The sequence below is a fragment of the Cornus florida genome, unplaced genomic scaffold (genome assembly GCF_030987335.1).
Source record: "Cornus florida cultivar Cherokee Brave unplaced genomic scaffold, ASM3098733v1 CherokeeBrave_3.0.0_Hap2_Chr11, whole genome shotgun sequence".
NCBI classification, from domain to species: Eukaryota; Viridiplantae; Streptophyta; class Magnoliopsida; order Cornales; family Cornaceae; genus Cornus; species Cornus florida.
Genome location: NW_026775581.1, coordinates 68,778,423 through 68,795,664, shown reverse-complemented (window position 1 = coordinate 68,795,664; position 17,242 = coordinate 68,778,423). Strand labels below are relative to the sequence as shown.

The 17,242-nt window shown below is 34.6% G+C and overlaps 2 protein-coding genes and 1 pseudogene across 2 annotated transcripts; all 3 read right to left on the bottom strand.

Moving 5' to 3' along the window:
- Positions 1-2,622: 2,622 nt before the first annotated feature.
- LOC132284453 (GDSL esterase/lipase 7-like) lies at positions 2,623-5,519 on the bottom strand. Its single transcript, XM_059786565.1, has 5 exons — positions 5,126-5,519; positions 4,386-4,513; positions 3,837-4,076; positions 3,288-3,543; positions 2,623-3,194 (listed from the first exon to the last, which is right to left on the bottom strand). Exons 1-5 carry the CDS (start codon positions 5,478-5,480, stop codon positions 2,914-2,916), a joined length of 1,260 nt encoding a protein of 419 aa, XP_059642548.1. The 5' UTR covers positions 5,481-5,519; the 3' UTR covers positions 2,623-2,913.
- Positions 5,520-6,605: 1,086 nt separating this feature from the next.
- On the bottom strand, positions 6,606-13,644 carry LOC132286081 (probable disease resistance protein At4g27220; annotated as a pseudogene).
- Positions 13,645-14,279: 635 nt separating this feature from the next.
- On the bottom strand, positions 14,280-14,714 carry LOC132281240 (NDR1/HIN1-like protein 3). The gene has a single exon (XM_059782965.1). It carries the CDS (start codon positions 14,712-14,714, stop codon positions 14,280-14,282), a length of 435 nt encoding a protein of 144 aa, XP_059638948.1.
- Positions 14,715-17,242: the final 2,528 nt, after the last annotated feature.

Below are 17,242 nucleotides of genomic sequence, written 5' to 3'. Positions count from 1 at the left end.
TCAGTCGCCATTTTTCCCGCAATACTATTGTTAGTTTCCTGAATTTATTAATTTCGTAAAATGAATCTCTATGGATGTACTGACCCACAGCAGTAGTCTCCAGGATAGATGATCCTTTTGTATTTTTATTTACTTGTTTATTGTTCTCTAGTAATTTGAATCTAGCATGACATAGTTATGAATTCATGACATGATTTTGTTGTGTTTATATCCAATAATAACCTTAACAGCCCTTGTTTTGCATCTGAGTGAATGCCAATGCTTCATTGGAGCAGCTTTGCATTGGGCCACTGTTCATGGCTTAGTCCATAGAATTAGGATGTTCACTGACTGCCCAATGCACAGGAGGTTTTTATTGCATATTATATTTGTGTGTATGTTATTAGACAGTTTTTGGAAGCTACATTCATCAAGCATTCATCAAATCATTGTTTTCAGCAGCTTGCAAGAAGGTGCATGTTCAAGTGGCACCTGTTGCGCATTATAATCCATTCTTTATGTTCCATTCTGTTGAGTCAAATACACGGGATTGAAGAAGGAAGAATGATTTGTGGCTTTGAGGCGTGTAGTCATTGTCCTTAAGGTGTTATTTGCCCCCACTCTGAAAGAGTTTGCTATCGGGTTCCATAGCAAAATACCTCTAAGATACAACAAAGCCTTAATTTCTGTAGTTAACAATACTGAAAGAATTCCCTAAACACTCGTTGAAACTGTTATGACTAGACACAAGAAAGAGAACAGAAAAAGTGAATCCAGAATGTGCAGCACCCACCAAAAGTCATGTACCTTCTTCAATGGTCACTTTCTAGAAGCATGGTAGTTATTATGATCAAATTTCATAGACACATTCTAAAAGCATGCATGTTGTATTACCGTTGTTTTTGTAACTCACATATATAACGTGTGTCTATATATATATATATATATTACAATATATTCAACACATTCTTTACATTCCAAACGTGTCATTGCACAAACAATCAGGAAAAAAGTCAACTTGTCATGGTTGCATCCATGTCATTCCTAATCGTTTCCAATCAGGGAAAAAATTCTAACTCCAACACACTCCTGATGTGGTATGTATTCAACAATTCATTGTTTCTGCATCTTGATGGAGCTTCAACCTAGTTTCCTTGAGCTGGGCTTCGTTTTCTTGCTTTTGACAATGACCGTAAAATTTGGTTATAATATTTATCCTTTGATATGCCTTGTGGAGTTTACTGGCTTTGGGGGCCTGAGGTTGTTGTCGGGGACATCGTGTTTAGACTTTTCCATTTGATGCTTCCCTTTGGCTCCATTTTTGTTCTGAAGGCTATATTAGCCAATTTCTGGAAGTGATTTTTCTTTGTTTTCTTTTGGTGGTTGTGGAGTAAGCAGTAAGAAGATTATTACTGTTCTTTACCCAACTAATAAGAGAGTTATGATTTCTGATTTCATCATTTGGTCAGATATACTACACATGTGATGGTTTTTTGTGTTGCTTCCTTTGGTTTTTAAATGTTGCCAAAAATATTAAGATAAATGTGAGGTTGAATTCAACTTCTCATTTTTTCTTTCCTGTGAACAGAGCATTGAACACTTTGTCTGGTCTTTTATTTTTTTTCTTTTTCTGTTTGCTGACTACATTTCTTGATCTTCCTCATTCTACTACTCAAATGACCACAATAGTAGATACCATCTCAAGTGTAATGGCACTTGAGTCCTTTCTGTCCTTAGATCTTTGATCATTAAATTGTTAGTTTTTTCCATATTTAATTTACAAAATTACAATAGGTAACACTAAATTTTTCTTTTCTTCGTTCTTTTTCAACAAACAGGTTATTCTTTTATATTAGTTGATGAATTGTTGGTGAAATGGATTGTGTGTGTGTGTGTTTATGAAGAAGGATTGTACCCCCATCTCTTTGTGATGCCATTGAATAAGCTACAGCAAATTTGACTGTGAAATGGAATTATAAGTATTGTTTGATTAAGTTCGCATTTGGTGAAAGAGAAAGTAAGCAACGTGATGACATACATAACTGAAAGAGAAAGTGAGAAACATGATGACCTACATAACTGAAAGAGAAAGTGAGAAACATGATGACATACATAACGAATGACTGATCCCGAATAGTCTGAAGCTCGGCTAGACTCGGTTCATTTGCAGCCCTAGGCCACTATTTGGAACTGCTTGGGATAATTTCTGAAATAAATTCTCAGAACATAGCCTGTAGAACCAAAAATCTGTACCAGCCCAATAAAGCATGATTGAGTTTTTAATAAACATTAATGGACTTTTGGAATTTCAGTCATTCTACAAACTCCAGCAAAATTAAACTGGTTAAAGACTTGAAGTTAAAGGGTGTGTTTAACATGTCCGTATCATTCAACACCAATATAACACAAGCTCAAACTAGGTACTTGGGGAGTTGAACTACACTTGGGTGTAAAGTAAACACACTCATAGGAATATAATTATCAACATTCATCGGGCAAGTCCTATTTGCATTACAAACACACACACACACACACACACACACACACAGTTTCTATTGGTTGTTCAATGACACTAATAAAACAGCATCCCTTTATCCAATGGCTTAATGCCTACTGCAACAATATATGAAATTCTTATCAAAGAACAGAACAATTCCAAGTCTTCATATGCATTCATAACACATATCAATTCGATAGATTTTATCCGTGCAGGGAAATCACAACTGCATTTCCAGTTTTGAACTGAAAACAGACATTGAAGATGAGATTAGCAACTTTCTCTGAGAAGAAACATCCGATTTGGTAATGTTGCATATATGAAACGCTAAAATTCCTGTCAAAAGAAAAACAGTTCTATACAGTGCTAGTTCATATACAATTCCAATTACTAAACTATTCCTGTCTATGAGATCCTAGTATTGCTAGACCAAATACTTATCTGAAAAGTGCAAAGTTAAGCCAATGCTGAAATTCCCTATTTGATCCTTTGGCTGTTTGAGCTGCCATGTCCTGCAAGTTCATGGGATAGCACATTTGTGAATGCAGACCGGACCACATGTTGTCTGCCAGAATTTCATTCACTGCATCCGTTGGATGGAACCGATCCCACCAGATATGATTGGAAGCATCACTGCAAGCCATTTCTGGTGAATGGCACATGACCAGACCCCTATACCTCCCTACACCACAGCAAGCGTCGGTGGTGACATTGAAACCTGGATCGTATAATATATATATGACATGAGATGTGGATTGTACTGAGAGAAATCTAATGAAATGGGAGGAAAAAAGAGTTCAGTTGTTTATACCATAACGATTGTGATTCTTAATTATATCCATGGAACCTTCAAACACGTCGCAGAAGATGATATTGGCATCAGTGAGCTCATGACCAAGCTCCTCGACCAGGCTTCTCATGACAAAGTTGAACTCCACTATCATGTCGTTTATCAACTGAACACACTCTCCGTTTTCGCTCTGGTACTGCCACAAGTAGTAAGGAGCACAGCCTATAGGAGGCAATCCAATCACAACCAATTTCCTCACATTTGCATTGTACAAGTTCTGTTCCATAAAAAAATGTTACAATGCATGTAGAAAAAAGACGTCATTCTTCAAGAATTTCACTCAGCTAAGCAACAAAGAAAAGAAATTCAATAGGAGGAATATTATCCATTCCAATATTACTAGAATTTAAATTATAAAATAGGGTACTTTCTAGAGGTCAATATGGTTCTAAGATACTCAATAATCAAAATAATTAAATATAAAATGTCATAATCATTGACTCCAACAAATTTTTGTTTTTGGGTAAAAAGTTTTGAACACAGTGCAATGGAAACAGAATGGGGAATAACCTTAATCTTCAGCTTCATTGTGTGAGCTAGAAATTGGTTGAAACTCCATGGTAGGAACAGAGATCGAACGTTGGATACATTACGTAGATAGTAATGTACATAGTCGATGGTTCCAATCGAAATGAAAAATATTGAATCCGAAACAAGTTTAGCTGCTGCATCCCTGCCCATCCTAAGTATGAACTGCTCAAAGGTGTCCATAACCTGCTGAATTTGCCTTGTAAAGGAGATGTGTTGGCCCTGCAAAGTATCACATCAAAAATAACCTCAATAGATCAAAAAACAGTGAAAGAACGAAAATTTTAGGCAATTAAAGAGAGATTAATGTATGGGATCAACATAAATTAGCAATACTTTACTCATGACAATGTGTTTTTATTTCCTTAAAACAGTTCAACATACTTGTATCTTCAAAAGTAATTGTGAAACAGTGATTTCGTATAAACCAGTTCTAGCTAGAACCAATTACATTCACAAGTAATACTACTATAAAACCAGCATTAAATATATGAACACAAGAATAACAAAAAAAAATAATGGAAAACATACCAACTCTGACCCTCTTGAGTAAATGATTCCAGCACCAGCAGAAGCATAATTCACTCCATGAATCATATTTTCGACAGAGCAGCATTGGCTGAGATAACTCGGTACAAATGGAAGCCCAAGATGCATTGCTAATTACAGTAATCAAAACATTAAGAAATAATTTTAATAATCTTAATAAATATCAAATTCCACAAAAAAAATGGTGATATATATTATATATATAGTCACAAAAGCATTGCCTAATCAAAAGCATTTTTTTGGGGGTGTAAGTAACCCAATCAAGAACTACTACCCAATAAAACAAAATCAAGTCTTGTTTCAGTGTCTCTATATATATATATATATATATATATATATACGTATAGTCACAAAATTCAGAAATCAGTGCAATCAAAAACAATTTTTTTTTTACTGGTAACCCAATCAAGAATTACTACCCAATAAAACAAAATCAAATCTTGTTTCAATGTCAGTTTCAGCAAAATTTCAGGACAAGCAACTCATCCGTTTGGTTACTGAGAAAATGTAGTAGGAAAAAAATAAAAAAATAAAAAAATAAAAAAAACCCCAAAACTAGATCTTTCATTCAACTGATTCCAACAAAACTGCTTGTCATTTATTATTTTTTTCCATTTCTTGGACAACAAAACAATAATAACCACGAAACCCAACATTTATTTCCTTTTATTTTCCACAAATTTCTCAGCAACCAAACAGAAAATCAAGAAAGTGAATGTTACCGAGATAATCCACAGGGGTTCTTCCATTACAGAAACGGCCGGTGGGCTGGTGGGTGTCGAAGTCTCGGCCGTAGGGAAGACGATCGGCACGATCGTACGTTAGGAGGAAGTTGTTGGTGCCGCAATCGACGGAAGAGTCGCCGATGACGAATAAGGCCGGAACGAGAGGATCAGAAATTGAGGTTGTAAATGTTGTGCTTTTTGTTTCAGGAGGAGAGGTGGTTGGGCTAGTGACATCTATGAGCTTGGGTTGGAAACTATTGAGTTGTTCTTGAGGGCCTTTCAGAGCTCGTGATTGAAGAAAAATGGCGGTGATTATGAGGATGAAGAGAGAGAAACGCAGAGGAGAATCCATTGCATGTTTAGAGAGAGAGAGAGAGAGAGAGAGAGTGGGTGTTTGTCTGCGCTCGTGTGAGTGTCCAATTGGCGGGCAATGTGAAGGTTTGAATGGCAAAAACTCGAAAGTGCCCTTAGTTCTATTGTCCACTATAATAAGGGACCATTATATTCCTAATATTAGAGCGTAGATTAGTGTGTAACTTGATAGGATTAATAAATTAGGAAAAATTACCACAAAATTTTACTTTTTAATTATTAAAAGATAAATAAGTCTTTTTTTGTTTTTTGGGATCAATAAATTCTACTTTTAATGTTTTTTTTCTTCTATTTATACCCTTGCTATATATAAGTAAATTTTGTAACTCTAAATTTTTTCAAGTTATATATTCCTATAAGTTTTAGTTACTTAATAATATTGAATTATGAGTTTAAATAATAATTAATCTAATTTAAATTCGATTCAAAAAATATTGAGTAGAATACGACTTTAGTACCAAAAAAAAAAAAAAAAAATCTGCAAAATGAATTTTTTTTTTCTTTTTATATGTGAAAGTTTGAATCTAAAATTTATTAGGGACAAAAAATCTAAAATTTATTATTTAATTTTGCTAGAGTATATATAATTTAGTGAGGGTAGAAAAAAAACGTCTTAAATGAAAATTTTAAGGCTTATTTGTTTTTTAACGATAGAAGTAAGACTAGGAGGTAATTTTTTCAATAAAGTAATAAACTATATAGGTGTGCTGTTATTCCAAATAAATGAAGTAGGCTACAATAAAATTATGTAAAATAATTGATTAACTTAATTAAATAATTGATTAAGTTTAGTTATTAATCTACCCTGTCCTCTCCAAAGGAAAGGAGAGATAAGGGGTTCAAGCTTGTATAATTTATTTTAACTTCTTAAATAAAAAAAAAAAAAAAAATGGAGAGTGCGATATAATGTTTCTAAATCTAAATCAATTTCCCTTGATGATTTCATTAAAAATGCAGAAGAAATTCATTACCCTAATATTGAAGGTCATTTAAGAAATTAGGATATTCCTCCTTTTAAACCAAAGAAAATCTCTAATATAGGTTTATTCGACTTAAAAACAAGTCAATAAAAACAGTACAACAAACTGTTCCAATTGTCTTAAGCTTATCGACATTAATATAAATCTAAAACTAGAAAATATTCTAAAAATAAATATTATAGAAAGCAAATAAAAAACAGTACAATAAGAAAACACCAGTAGATTAAAAATGTGGTAAAATAGGGCATTATAAAAAATCAGTGCCTAACTAAGAAAAAGAAAAATGATTTAAACATCGATGAAGATGTGAAAAAACAAAATGTGCCAAATTTTGCTCAACTCTGAAATTGAATCCTCTGAATCTGAACCAGAGATTCTTAATCTGCAAACTGATCTCGAGATTTCTTCATCTTCTGATTCAGAAGTTCCTGATAATTCCTGTTACTGCAATAATATTAAAACAGAAAATGAATATTATAAAAGCCATATTAGAAATGAATGGTCTCAGCAATAATGTTTTAACAAAGACTCAACATATGATGTTATCTTTATATACATATGGAGTATATCAAATTCAAGATCCTGTTATTAAAAGAAAAATGCTTGATGAAGACTATACAGAGAACTAGCCAAAACAGAAGGTGAATCATAACCTTCAAAATCTCTTAAGAGGAGAGGAGATACCACTAGGCCACAAGCCTTGGTGGTGGATTTGTCCCCGATTAATGTTAAATGTTACAGAATTCATTATTATTTAGTTGCAAACAGTGCCCCATCTAGCACGAAACAATTGTACTTAATTCTTTCCGAGTTCAAAATTTCTTTACACGAACGAGAAATTATTAGTTAATCCTGACCACTGATCCCGGGTGGTCCAATCCAATCCAATCCACTATTGGATTAATGAAAGCGTCGCTACCCATGAACTGTGAGTCCCACGATTCGGCATGGCCCAAATTTGGACCACAAATCATTTCCGTTCTTAGATTTACTTATTCCAGTTACCTTTTTCTTTTGTGTGTGTGTGGTGTTATGGGGGCTACAAGTCAAACAAAAAGACACTCCTCTACGCATAAACTCCTAGCCATAATTTTATTTATTTTATTTATTTATTTATTGGGGCTATAAGAGGAAGAATTCTAGAAACCATTTTTCAGTTAATTTCTCAACATTCAGCCACTCCAATACCAATTTTTTATTGTAATAATTTTTCTTTTTATTTTGAGTATCTTGTAACCTAGTTTTCTTTTACAAACAAACAAATCCATATCAATATAACCTCCGTTTTTCGGCAAAGTAATTGAAGTCCCTCATTTTGAGCAATGTTCTACATTTGTAAAGGACAACGAAGCAATAAATTTCCATAAATTGAGCACTTTTTGGACAGATAATCCAAAAAGAATATAGATTTCCTCCTCTCGTTTTTTTCTTTCAGAAAGTAAAAGAATACAGATTTCATTTTTATTATCTGACATATTTTCTTTGTATTTATACGGAAAAGAAAACAAAAATCATATTTTCCTTCTAAACACTTAAAAATGAGGTTCATGCAATGAAGGGCATATATAGCATCATGGAAGAAACTATAAGCTAAAAATATCAGAAACCATTACGTGTGTTATCTGAAATATATATATAATCAAAAGACGTAAACATACACGATAAAATAACATGTGCAAAGGATCCAAGATTATGGGAAGATAAGCAGGATGTTTGAAGAGAAACTTAGGTTTGAAGGAAGAACTGAGTCTTGAACTTGAAAATTAAACATGGTTGAAGGTTGATGATTGTCTTACTTGCGAAAGGATCAGAATTATCAAGTGCCTCTGCCTTTTTGTGGCAACGCCAAGAGAATGGTTCCGACTTGGTATGGCTTTGGTCATATGACTCATGTCCTACCTGAAACAAGGAGATACAATGATATAAGTTGTTAGAACAGTTACAGGAAAATTGATTGTCCAGTTGGTACAAATAATGTTATATATAGAATGATGTTTACTTGGGAGTTATTTGGTAACTCAATCAGTACATATTTTTTTTTGATAAATAAAGTTAATGCAATATGAATATCACTTAAAAGAAAAGAAAAGAATTACATTTTTTTAACAAGTATTAAAGAAATTCTCAATTTACAATTGATACTTAATATTGTGGGAGTTAAAATTCAGTTCTCAAAGTTTTTTTTATGCTTGGGCCTTCTTGGTTTGTTCTCATAACACAGTTTTGATGAACTTAAACTGTTTTAGGAGAACTATAACTTTTTTTAACTGAGTTTTCCAAAACAGTTCTCAGAAACTGTCAACAAAGTTGTTTTTGTATATTTATTTATTTATTTTTGGTTCTTAGAAAACAGAAAACTGAACCAAGCCCTTAATTTTTAGTTTTACCAAGCAGCATACAAGTTGAAAACACAGAAAAAGAAACCTGAAAAGAATTCTAAATATATTATCAAAATATGGATGTTGATAGAGAGAGAAGTGAAATAAAAGTTTAACCAGTGATCAGCTTATGCATTCATTATTGATAGCTTGCCTTCAGTAACAGCCGAACTGACACAACTCAAGTAATGGCCGAAGGACATCCTTAGCATCGGGGTGCTCCCACTCCAGTGATTCCCACCATAGTTCTTCATCATCAAGTATCTGGATGCTTCTAAGAGTCGTCGGTGCAGATAGTTGTCCATTAACAAGTGGCAGAGAGAAAGGGATCCTCTTGAGCTTTGTACATTCTCGTATTCCAATAAATTCGAGGGAATCACAAGCCATCACCCCCCTGCAGATGCTCTTTAATTCCGGGAGGCCTTCCAGAGCAAATTCTTTTAATTTTGGGAGGGTGAAAATTGTAGAATTGTTAGAAGAAGAAGAGTTATGGCCTGTGTCCAATTCTTCTCCATCGTCTCCTATTATCTCCTCCACTTGATAACAATTATGGACACTAATTAATTTCAGGTTTGGGAGGTAGTGTTGCAGCATTCCAGGCGGTAACAACTTCTTGATCTTATGACAATCACTAATGAACAGATACTCAAGACTGAAAAGGGTACCATGTGGAGTTGAAAATGTTGGTCCTTCCCACTTAATGAGGGCACTTAAATTCTGCAACTTATCAAGATCTAGAACCTGAATGCTTTTAATTAATGGGACTACCTCATCAGAAGACAAGGACAGGAAGCACTCTATGCCATCACACCTTGAGAGTCTGCATTCCTTCAAACCTCTTGCATTAATAAATGATGGACAAACAACACCGTCACATCCTTCAATATTCAGGTACTGAATGTCGGGTGGCAGCAATGAAAACCCATCTTCTTTACCATTCACGATCCTGCGATTTCCTATCTTCACTTCTTTATCATGTGGATAGAAACTATGTGTAGATTTGAACTCGCCTACCTGAAGACAGCAGATGCTCAACTGCCTATAGCGTCCGGATGCGATAAATTTCTTGAAATCACGCATACCATACAGCCGCCCTTCAAATTCTTCCAGATGCCCCAACTGCTCTACTTCCTCTATATGTAGTCCAGGTGAAAATGAATCAAGTCTAAGAACTTGGAGACAGGACAGGCTAGACAATTTCCCAGTTGGAAACATCTCCATATCTTTCATGTACTCCATATACAAGCATTTGAGGTTGACCAACATTTCCATACCCTGAGGTATTTCTTCAATACGAGTACCACTGAGGTTTAACACCTGTCATGCCCTAAGCTTTCCCAAGGGAGGCACATGCCTGAGTTCGACACAAAAACGAAGTAATAGTGCAGTGAGATTCTCCAAGTCCGATATAGAGCCAGGCAAATCCACAATGGCAGTTTGGGATAAATCAAGAACACGTAGGCCACACATGTGCGCAAAGAAAGAATTTGAGATCCTCCTTAATTTAGAATTCTTTTGCAACAACAAGGTTGAAAGTTTAGGACACCTTGGTGATGTGCCATCTAGAATTTCTTCTATATTGTTGTACATCAAGGAAACCTTCTCCAGATCTTGGCTCCATTCCTGCTCTTCTGGTATTTCACGTAATTGCAAACCAGCCTTTACCATGAATCGGGGACTCTCTCTTGTGATCTTCAATGCCATCTCTCTCATCAAATCATGCATCTTTACACTTCTACGATCAAATTTATTCTCACAACTTTCCAGTAAGCAGGCGTTCTCAAGTTTATTCAACAAAGTATGACCCATGTCGAACTGTGCTTGCCTATTCTTCCTTCCATCTATCAGTTCCTCCACAATGAACTTGGGTATCAATTGATTCTCTCTTTCAATTCTGTAGTCTTCAGGGAATAGCGCACAATACAAAAAGCAGAGCTGCAATTTTTCATCCTTCAAGCGACTATAGCTAAGTTTCAAAATTGGGAATACCTCAGCTTCCATATCTTGCTGCCTCTTCATAGATTCTTTCAGTTCTTCTAACAGATTCCTCCACTCACGAATGTCATTCACCTCCCTCATGCTTCCGGCCATTGTAATAATCCCAAGTGGCAAACCACCACATCTTTTTGCCACGGACATTGCTATCTCTTTTTCTTCTGGAGGAAGTGTGAAGCCATGCCCAAGCTTCTCCATAAATAAGTTCCATGCTTCTTCCTCAGAGAGAGTTCCCACTTTGATCTTTTCTTGGCATTCCATCTTACGGCATACCTCCAATGAGCGAGTAGTTAGAATCAGCTTACATCCATTCACCCTACAAGGAATTCCCACCTTCACCAGAGAAAAATGTTCCCATACATCATCCAAAATGAGTACCGTTTTCTTCATTCTTGTTATCGCTTGGAAGAGTTTGGCTGCCCTCCTTTTCTCATCATTCTCCTTTGAGAGATCCAGTTTAACCATTCTGGCAATGTCATTTTGCAATTGATGGATGCTATACCCTTGTGATACAGTCACCCAATAAACATGATTACAAATTCTAGATCTTTTCAAAAGTATGTTGTGGATGTGGGTTGCCAAGGTTGTTTTCCCTGCTCCTGCCATCCCGTAAATTCCAATGCGCAAGATGTCATCTTTCTTCAAGCAGTCCTGAATTTTTTTCAAATTCCACTTCACCAATCATTTTCTCAGCCCGTTTTCCCAACCGTAGTTTTTGTAAAACGTTGCTTCCTTGTACATCTCGTTCAAAGCTTTGAAATTCATTTTTCTTCTTTTGTACGTTATCCAGCCAATTATCAACCTGTCTCTTGCGTTTCTTTCCTGTTCGAAACTCCGCATCTTGCAGCATTGCAATAACATCGGCTTCTCTGCAGCTCAAATCTTTAATTTTGCTTTCGAGAGTTTGCATCTTTTCATCAAGACTGCTGATACTGCTTAGCTGTTCCGCAACATTCCCCAACATCTTCTTGGTCCAATCACTGCCAAATACTACAAGAACATAAGAATTTACTATGTTGCTATGCAACAGACATCCACAAACATCATCTATAGGATCGAAAAGCTGGTAGGAAGAACGAATGCAGTTTATATAAAGTGGAGCAAGAGAAAGGAAAACGTTTGATGTTGCCAAATATTATTAATGCAATTTATATGTACTGTGTAGAAAGGAAAAGGACAGGATAATGTAGCTACTGAACGCGACTTAAATTAGAAAATATACGAATTATTTTTATACTTGTGGTTGACAAATAATGGCTAATATGGTATGAATGTATATCAAAGAAGAGAACTTGCAGGACAATGGCGTCATCCCCGTGTACTAGAGAAATGTGTTAGTGAACATTTTAAAGCCAGTGGAGTTGGATCAGTCATCTGATAACTTTCAATCGCAATTAAATAAATCAAAACTATTTTCCAAAAATGATTGAACTGGCAACAAAATCTTGTTATGCAATTAAGAATCTTGATTTGGTTTCCTTTTTATTTATTTATTTATTTGTTTTCTATATGTTGGGGCTGTTGGGTGACACAAATCAATAGAGAATAGGTCAAGTTTGTTCTTCCAATAAGTCATGCTCTGAAAAACCATGGATACAGTGATTTGAGAGAGACAAAAAGGGGATGATCATACTGAATTGAAACAGAGCATGCAATATATTGGAGTGCAATTGACATATATGTTGGTAATCTCTGCAATTATATACAGTCACTGATAATTCTCTTACACTGGTTTTTTCTGTAATGTTAAACATGTCAAGGGCATGAAATTATGAACGAAAAATGATCCTCTCCTTGGGAATCTCTCTCCCGCCCAGATTCAACCACGGCATCCTCTTACACGTGTGAGGCTTGTGTACTGTCATATTTATAAGAATAATTTTTCTTTCAGAGTAATGATATTTAGACCGACTATTTTAACTTATTTGTCTACCCAAAGGGATTTCTATCCATTTGATAGCTTAAATAAGTTCAAACATGGATTCTATTCACACCAAAAAAGAGATAGAAACCTTTAAGTTAAACAAATAGATTTGACATTTCGATACAAGAATAAATTTTCTTTCAAATTCCAATATGGAGGATGATGATGTGGCTGAATCTGGACCGCAGCGGAGTCCAAGATAGAGATACTCAAGAAGAACATGGCATGTGAAACTAAAGTTTTGTGAACAGATCCAAAATTTAAATGCATACAACCCAAGCAACACAAGGCATATATGCTACTAACAGTATTATGAGCTTCCAGGCATGAATTGAAGGAACAACAACTCAAATATGTAAAGAAGTTGGGAATTTATAAAGAGATATATATTATATACCTGATCTGGCGGCAGGAATTAAAGCTAACTGGTAAGCCAATTAAACAGCAACAAGTCCTTCGGAATGATTTTTTTTATGAGAATAAAGGGCAGAGAAAATTTTGCTGACCACATCCGCATTTGGGATGTGATTGAACGTTTATTTCTGAGGGGCGGAGCCTACCATGGTGAACGTTTATTTCTTGGCTGAGGCGGAGCTATTAAGGATTCTGTAGTGACACTAACCTTGTTATTTTTTTGATTTATATATATATATATATATAATTTCCAGTAATTCTAATATTGCCAAGCTTAGCTCGCTCGAAAATTGGGAAACCCAACTCTTCTTTTATCCGTCTCCTTTACTCGCTAGCGGTATGGAAAATGTTTTTTTTCAGTGTAAATAGTTTTTTATTTTTTTTTATTTTTAGGTTTTGCATGTTCGAAAAATAATTAGGTTAAGGTCAAGGTGGTTAAGATATCAAGTCTACCAACCCCAGCCTCTAAAATAACTTGTCCAAAATTAATGTGTAAGTTATTTTTAATTGTCTAAAATAACTTGTCCAAAATTAATGTGTAAGTTATTTTTAATTTATTTTTATTTTTTTATAAATAATTTACAACAACTAAACACTAAAAAAATAAAATATTTACATCCAAGCAAATGAAACCCTACAATTGTGAATTAACGACCCTACAATTGTGAATTAACCACAACCTCTTACAATTGTGATATCTATAGTACATTAAAAAAAAAAAAAAAAAAAAAAATCAATATATATATATATAATCAACATTTTCTTAAATTCTGTCCAATCTATTTTAATGGTAAAAAGGGAGGAGAAAGAAATGATCATTTAATTTTTAATAAAGTAAATTAATAATCGATTGGATTTGGTCTAAAGCAATAACCAACCACTTAAATCTACCGAGTAATATAATATTCTTCTTATTAAGAGCTGCAAACTGAACAATTGAAAAGCAAAAAGCATGAGTGAATTAAACCTAATTCAAAAGCCACAATTAATTATATCTTACACGTACATGACACTTTTTGACCCATCCAACAACCTCCCCACTACAATTGTAGAATTGGAGATGAAAACTATGGTGGTAGAATCACAGTTCACTCTCGTGACAATCCTTTCCTTACTGTTTCAGGCTCAACCCTAGCAACACAACTAACATATACTTTGAATTCAAGAGCTCCAAGAGAATTCATATCCCTAGTAAGGGACTTGGAAACCTTGTTACTTACGTGCACTGACGACCCTTTAAGCTCCCCTTTAAGCTCCGCCTCCACCACCGTCTCTTCCTTCCCGGACTGGCTAAACAGCGGGATATCCCCATATGAGAGATAATAGTGGCTGTAATTGTAGAAAAGCGAAACCGTGGCCGATTCGTAGTTGATGGTCTTATTGTTAGGGTTTGCAACTGTGAAGTGAATGGTCCAATTTGAGGTTATTAATGGAGAACCAGAGACGATGAAGGGAGAGACTGAAACATCATTGACTCGGAACTTGATAGAAGGGGGCAATAGAGCTTTATCAGCAAGAGTCATTAAGCAAATGAGGGCTGCGCATATCAAGATTGTTGCAACGAGACAAAAACATTCAGAACGGGTGGGTGTGCTGCATCGTTTGTCAGGATTCAAGCCCGTGTTGGCGGTGGAGCATGGTGGTGGAGGGTTTTGGTAGAGTATTTTACTCCCATGTATGAATGAGAATGGCCAGAATTGATACGATTAATTGAACACGGTACTAGACTGATGAACACGGTTAAGCTATTTATCATAATTTACTTATCGAAAAAAAATAAATAAATAAAGCTATTTATCATAGCAGAAGATTAATTTAAATGTTTAATTGGGTTTTTTAATTGGTGGCATTGAAGTCAACATTTGTTATTTGCGTAGAGAGAGAAAAAAGAGATTTTTTTAGAGAGAAGAAGAGATTAGGTTTGTGTTAAGACCTTCCTTTTTAGAAGGTATAAATAACTTTTAAAAGTATATTGGAAATGAAAAAGATTTTCTTGATATACTCGTAGTAAGCAAATTTTTAGGAGAGAAACAACAGGATAGAGAGAGATCGACTATATATATATATATAAAGTTTTTAATAGTAGGAAAATAAGAGAACCCCTTGCTAATTAATTGATCTACTAGTATCTTGTTTTTACAATGGACCTTGCATTTTCTAAACTAGATTGACATTGTTCTGTTGTTGTTGTGTTATCAGATAATACGATCTTCACAATTGACACTCAGCCTATCTTCTTCAAGTGGGACCAAATAAATCCTCGCAAAACCATCTATGGTCATAGTAAAATTCACATCTATGGTCATAGTAAAATTCACAGCGCGCACCATGTGACATTCCATCCAATTTAATGGGGTCACCAAAAATCAATTTGACCAAAAATCCTAATACTAATTCTCATAAATGGCTGCAACAAGAATGGAGTGGTATATCCAAAAACTTTTAAATAGCCGTTGTGAAATCTTCTCCATGATTAAGACTTTTTGAACAAAATATTGATGCATTTCAAATTTGGAAATATATATAATGCATATGTCCCTTTCAAAAACAAAATAGTTGTTGACTTCTTCAGCTGAATGTATATGCATTCTATTTCAAAATACCCGTTATAAAATATTTCTTCAAGATACAAAGTCCAAGCATGCTTCATAAAAATTATTTATTTCAATGAAGTAAAGTCTAAGCATGCAATATAAAATATTTAAGTTAGAATACGCATGGGGGACAGCCTAGAAGGAAATCTGCAAATCAAATTTTTGGTCAGAAAAGAATTATTTCGAAGCAGCTATTGTTGACACAAGAAGGAATCGACTTAGTTGTGAACTAAGTCGGCTAATTCATAACTGAGTCGACTCAGTTTTGAATTGAGTTGACTGAATTGATCAAAATAAGAATTCTGCAAATTGATAAGCCTCGGTCTAAAGAAGTCGACTGGGTTAAGAAAAAAGTTTGCTCAGTTGCAAATCGAGTGGCTGGGTTAGGATTCTAGAAATGAGGACTCTCGACCTAATTGAGTCAACTAGGTTGGAGATTGAGTCGGCTTAGTTGTAGTTATACCAGAAAATAAAAACTGTTCAGTGATTTGCTACTAGCTTTTGCACAGGGCTTCTACACATACCTTATTTCTATTGAAAACATTTAAGTAAATGTCTTTAGAGTATTTATATGTCTATTTGCTTTACGTTTACAATGTAAATAAGAAAGTACCCCCTATTTGGATTCAATAAAAATATAAGAAAATTAAAATCAACTAAATCAAAATGTGAAAATTCAGTTTTAGTACAAATTGGGGTTTCCGACAGTTTTGGTAAAACTTGATCCTCCGTGTAGGCTAATGTAGAATTGATGAAAAAATCCCATAAAATCAGTTTAGGCTATTTAAAGTATAAAAAGTTATTATTGGGAAAAATTATTTTGAAATACTCATTATTTCAAAATTTCATTTTTCATACTTAGTCATTTTTCATACTTAGCCAAAAATACAGTTTTTCATTAGGTGCAAACTGAGGTCTTAATGTCCTTTACCAAGGCATGGTAATGAAAGCGTCATAGATGAGCAATATAAGTTCTAGCCTTAACCTTTACTTTCTAGAGACCAAAGTGGATCATGTGATTGATGTGCATGGTCTTAGCATTTCTAGCACAAGTGATGAGTTCTTTCAAAGCTTAAGCAAGTTTGAACTAACTCATTCTTTAGCAAAAACTCCATATGAGCAAATGAATAGTGAATGATATGCATGGTCTTATAGAGATGAGCTTCAAATGGATTCATAAATACCTTGACATTGAATCCTAAACACTCACTAACCTATCTACCCCTTTCTTTATGCTTTGTCCATGATCGTGTAGGCTTTCAGGTAGACTTGCTTTCTTCCTTTGTATCATTTACTTTCTATATATGTGATTTTTGAGTAGGAATACTTGGAATGATCTTTGTGATCTTCATTGAGGTTCTTTTTTGAATGTAAATCATCTAATAACATTCAATATAGACATTAGTCCTTAAACACCATTAATGGTTTGTAATCATCAAAATACTTAGATTGTCCTT

Bases quoted from the DNA above. Each gene is read 5' to 3' on its own strand.
- LOC132281240 (XM_059782965.1), bottom strand. From the start codon at position 14,714: ATGACTCTTGCTGATAAAGCTCTATTGCCCCCTTCTATCAAGTTCCGA.
- LOC132284453 (XM_059786565.1), bottom strand. From the start codon at position 5,480: ATGGATTCTCCTCTGCGTTTCTCTCTCTTCATCCTCATAATCACCGCC. The intron at 3,544-3,836 runs GTTATTCCCCAT...TTTATGGAACAG, and splicing joins CAATGAAGCTGAAGATTAAG to AACTTGTACAATGCAAATGT. The intron at 3,195-3,287 runs GTATAAACAACT...TATACGATCCAG, and splicing joins TAAGAATCACAATCGTTATG to GTTTCAATGTCACCACCGAC.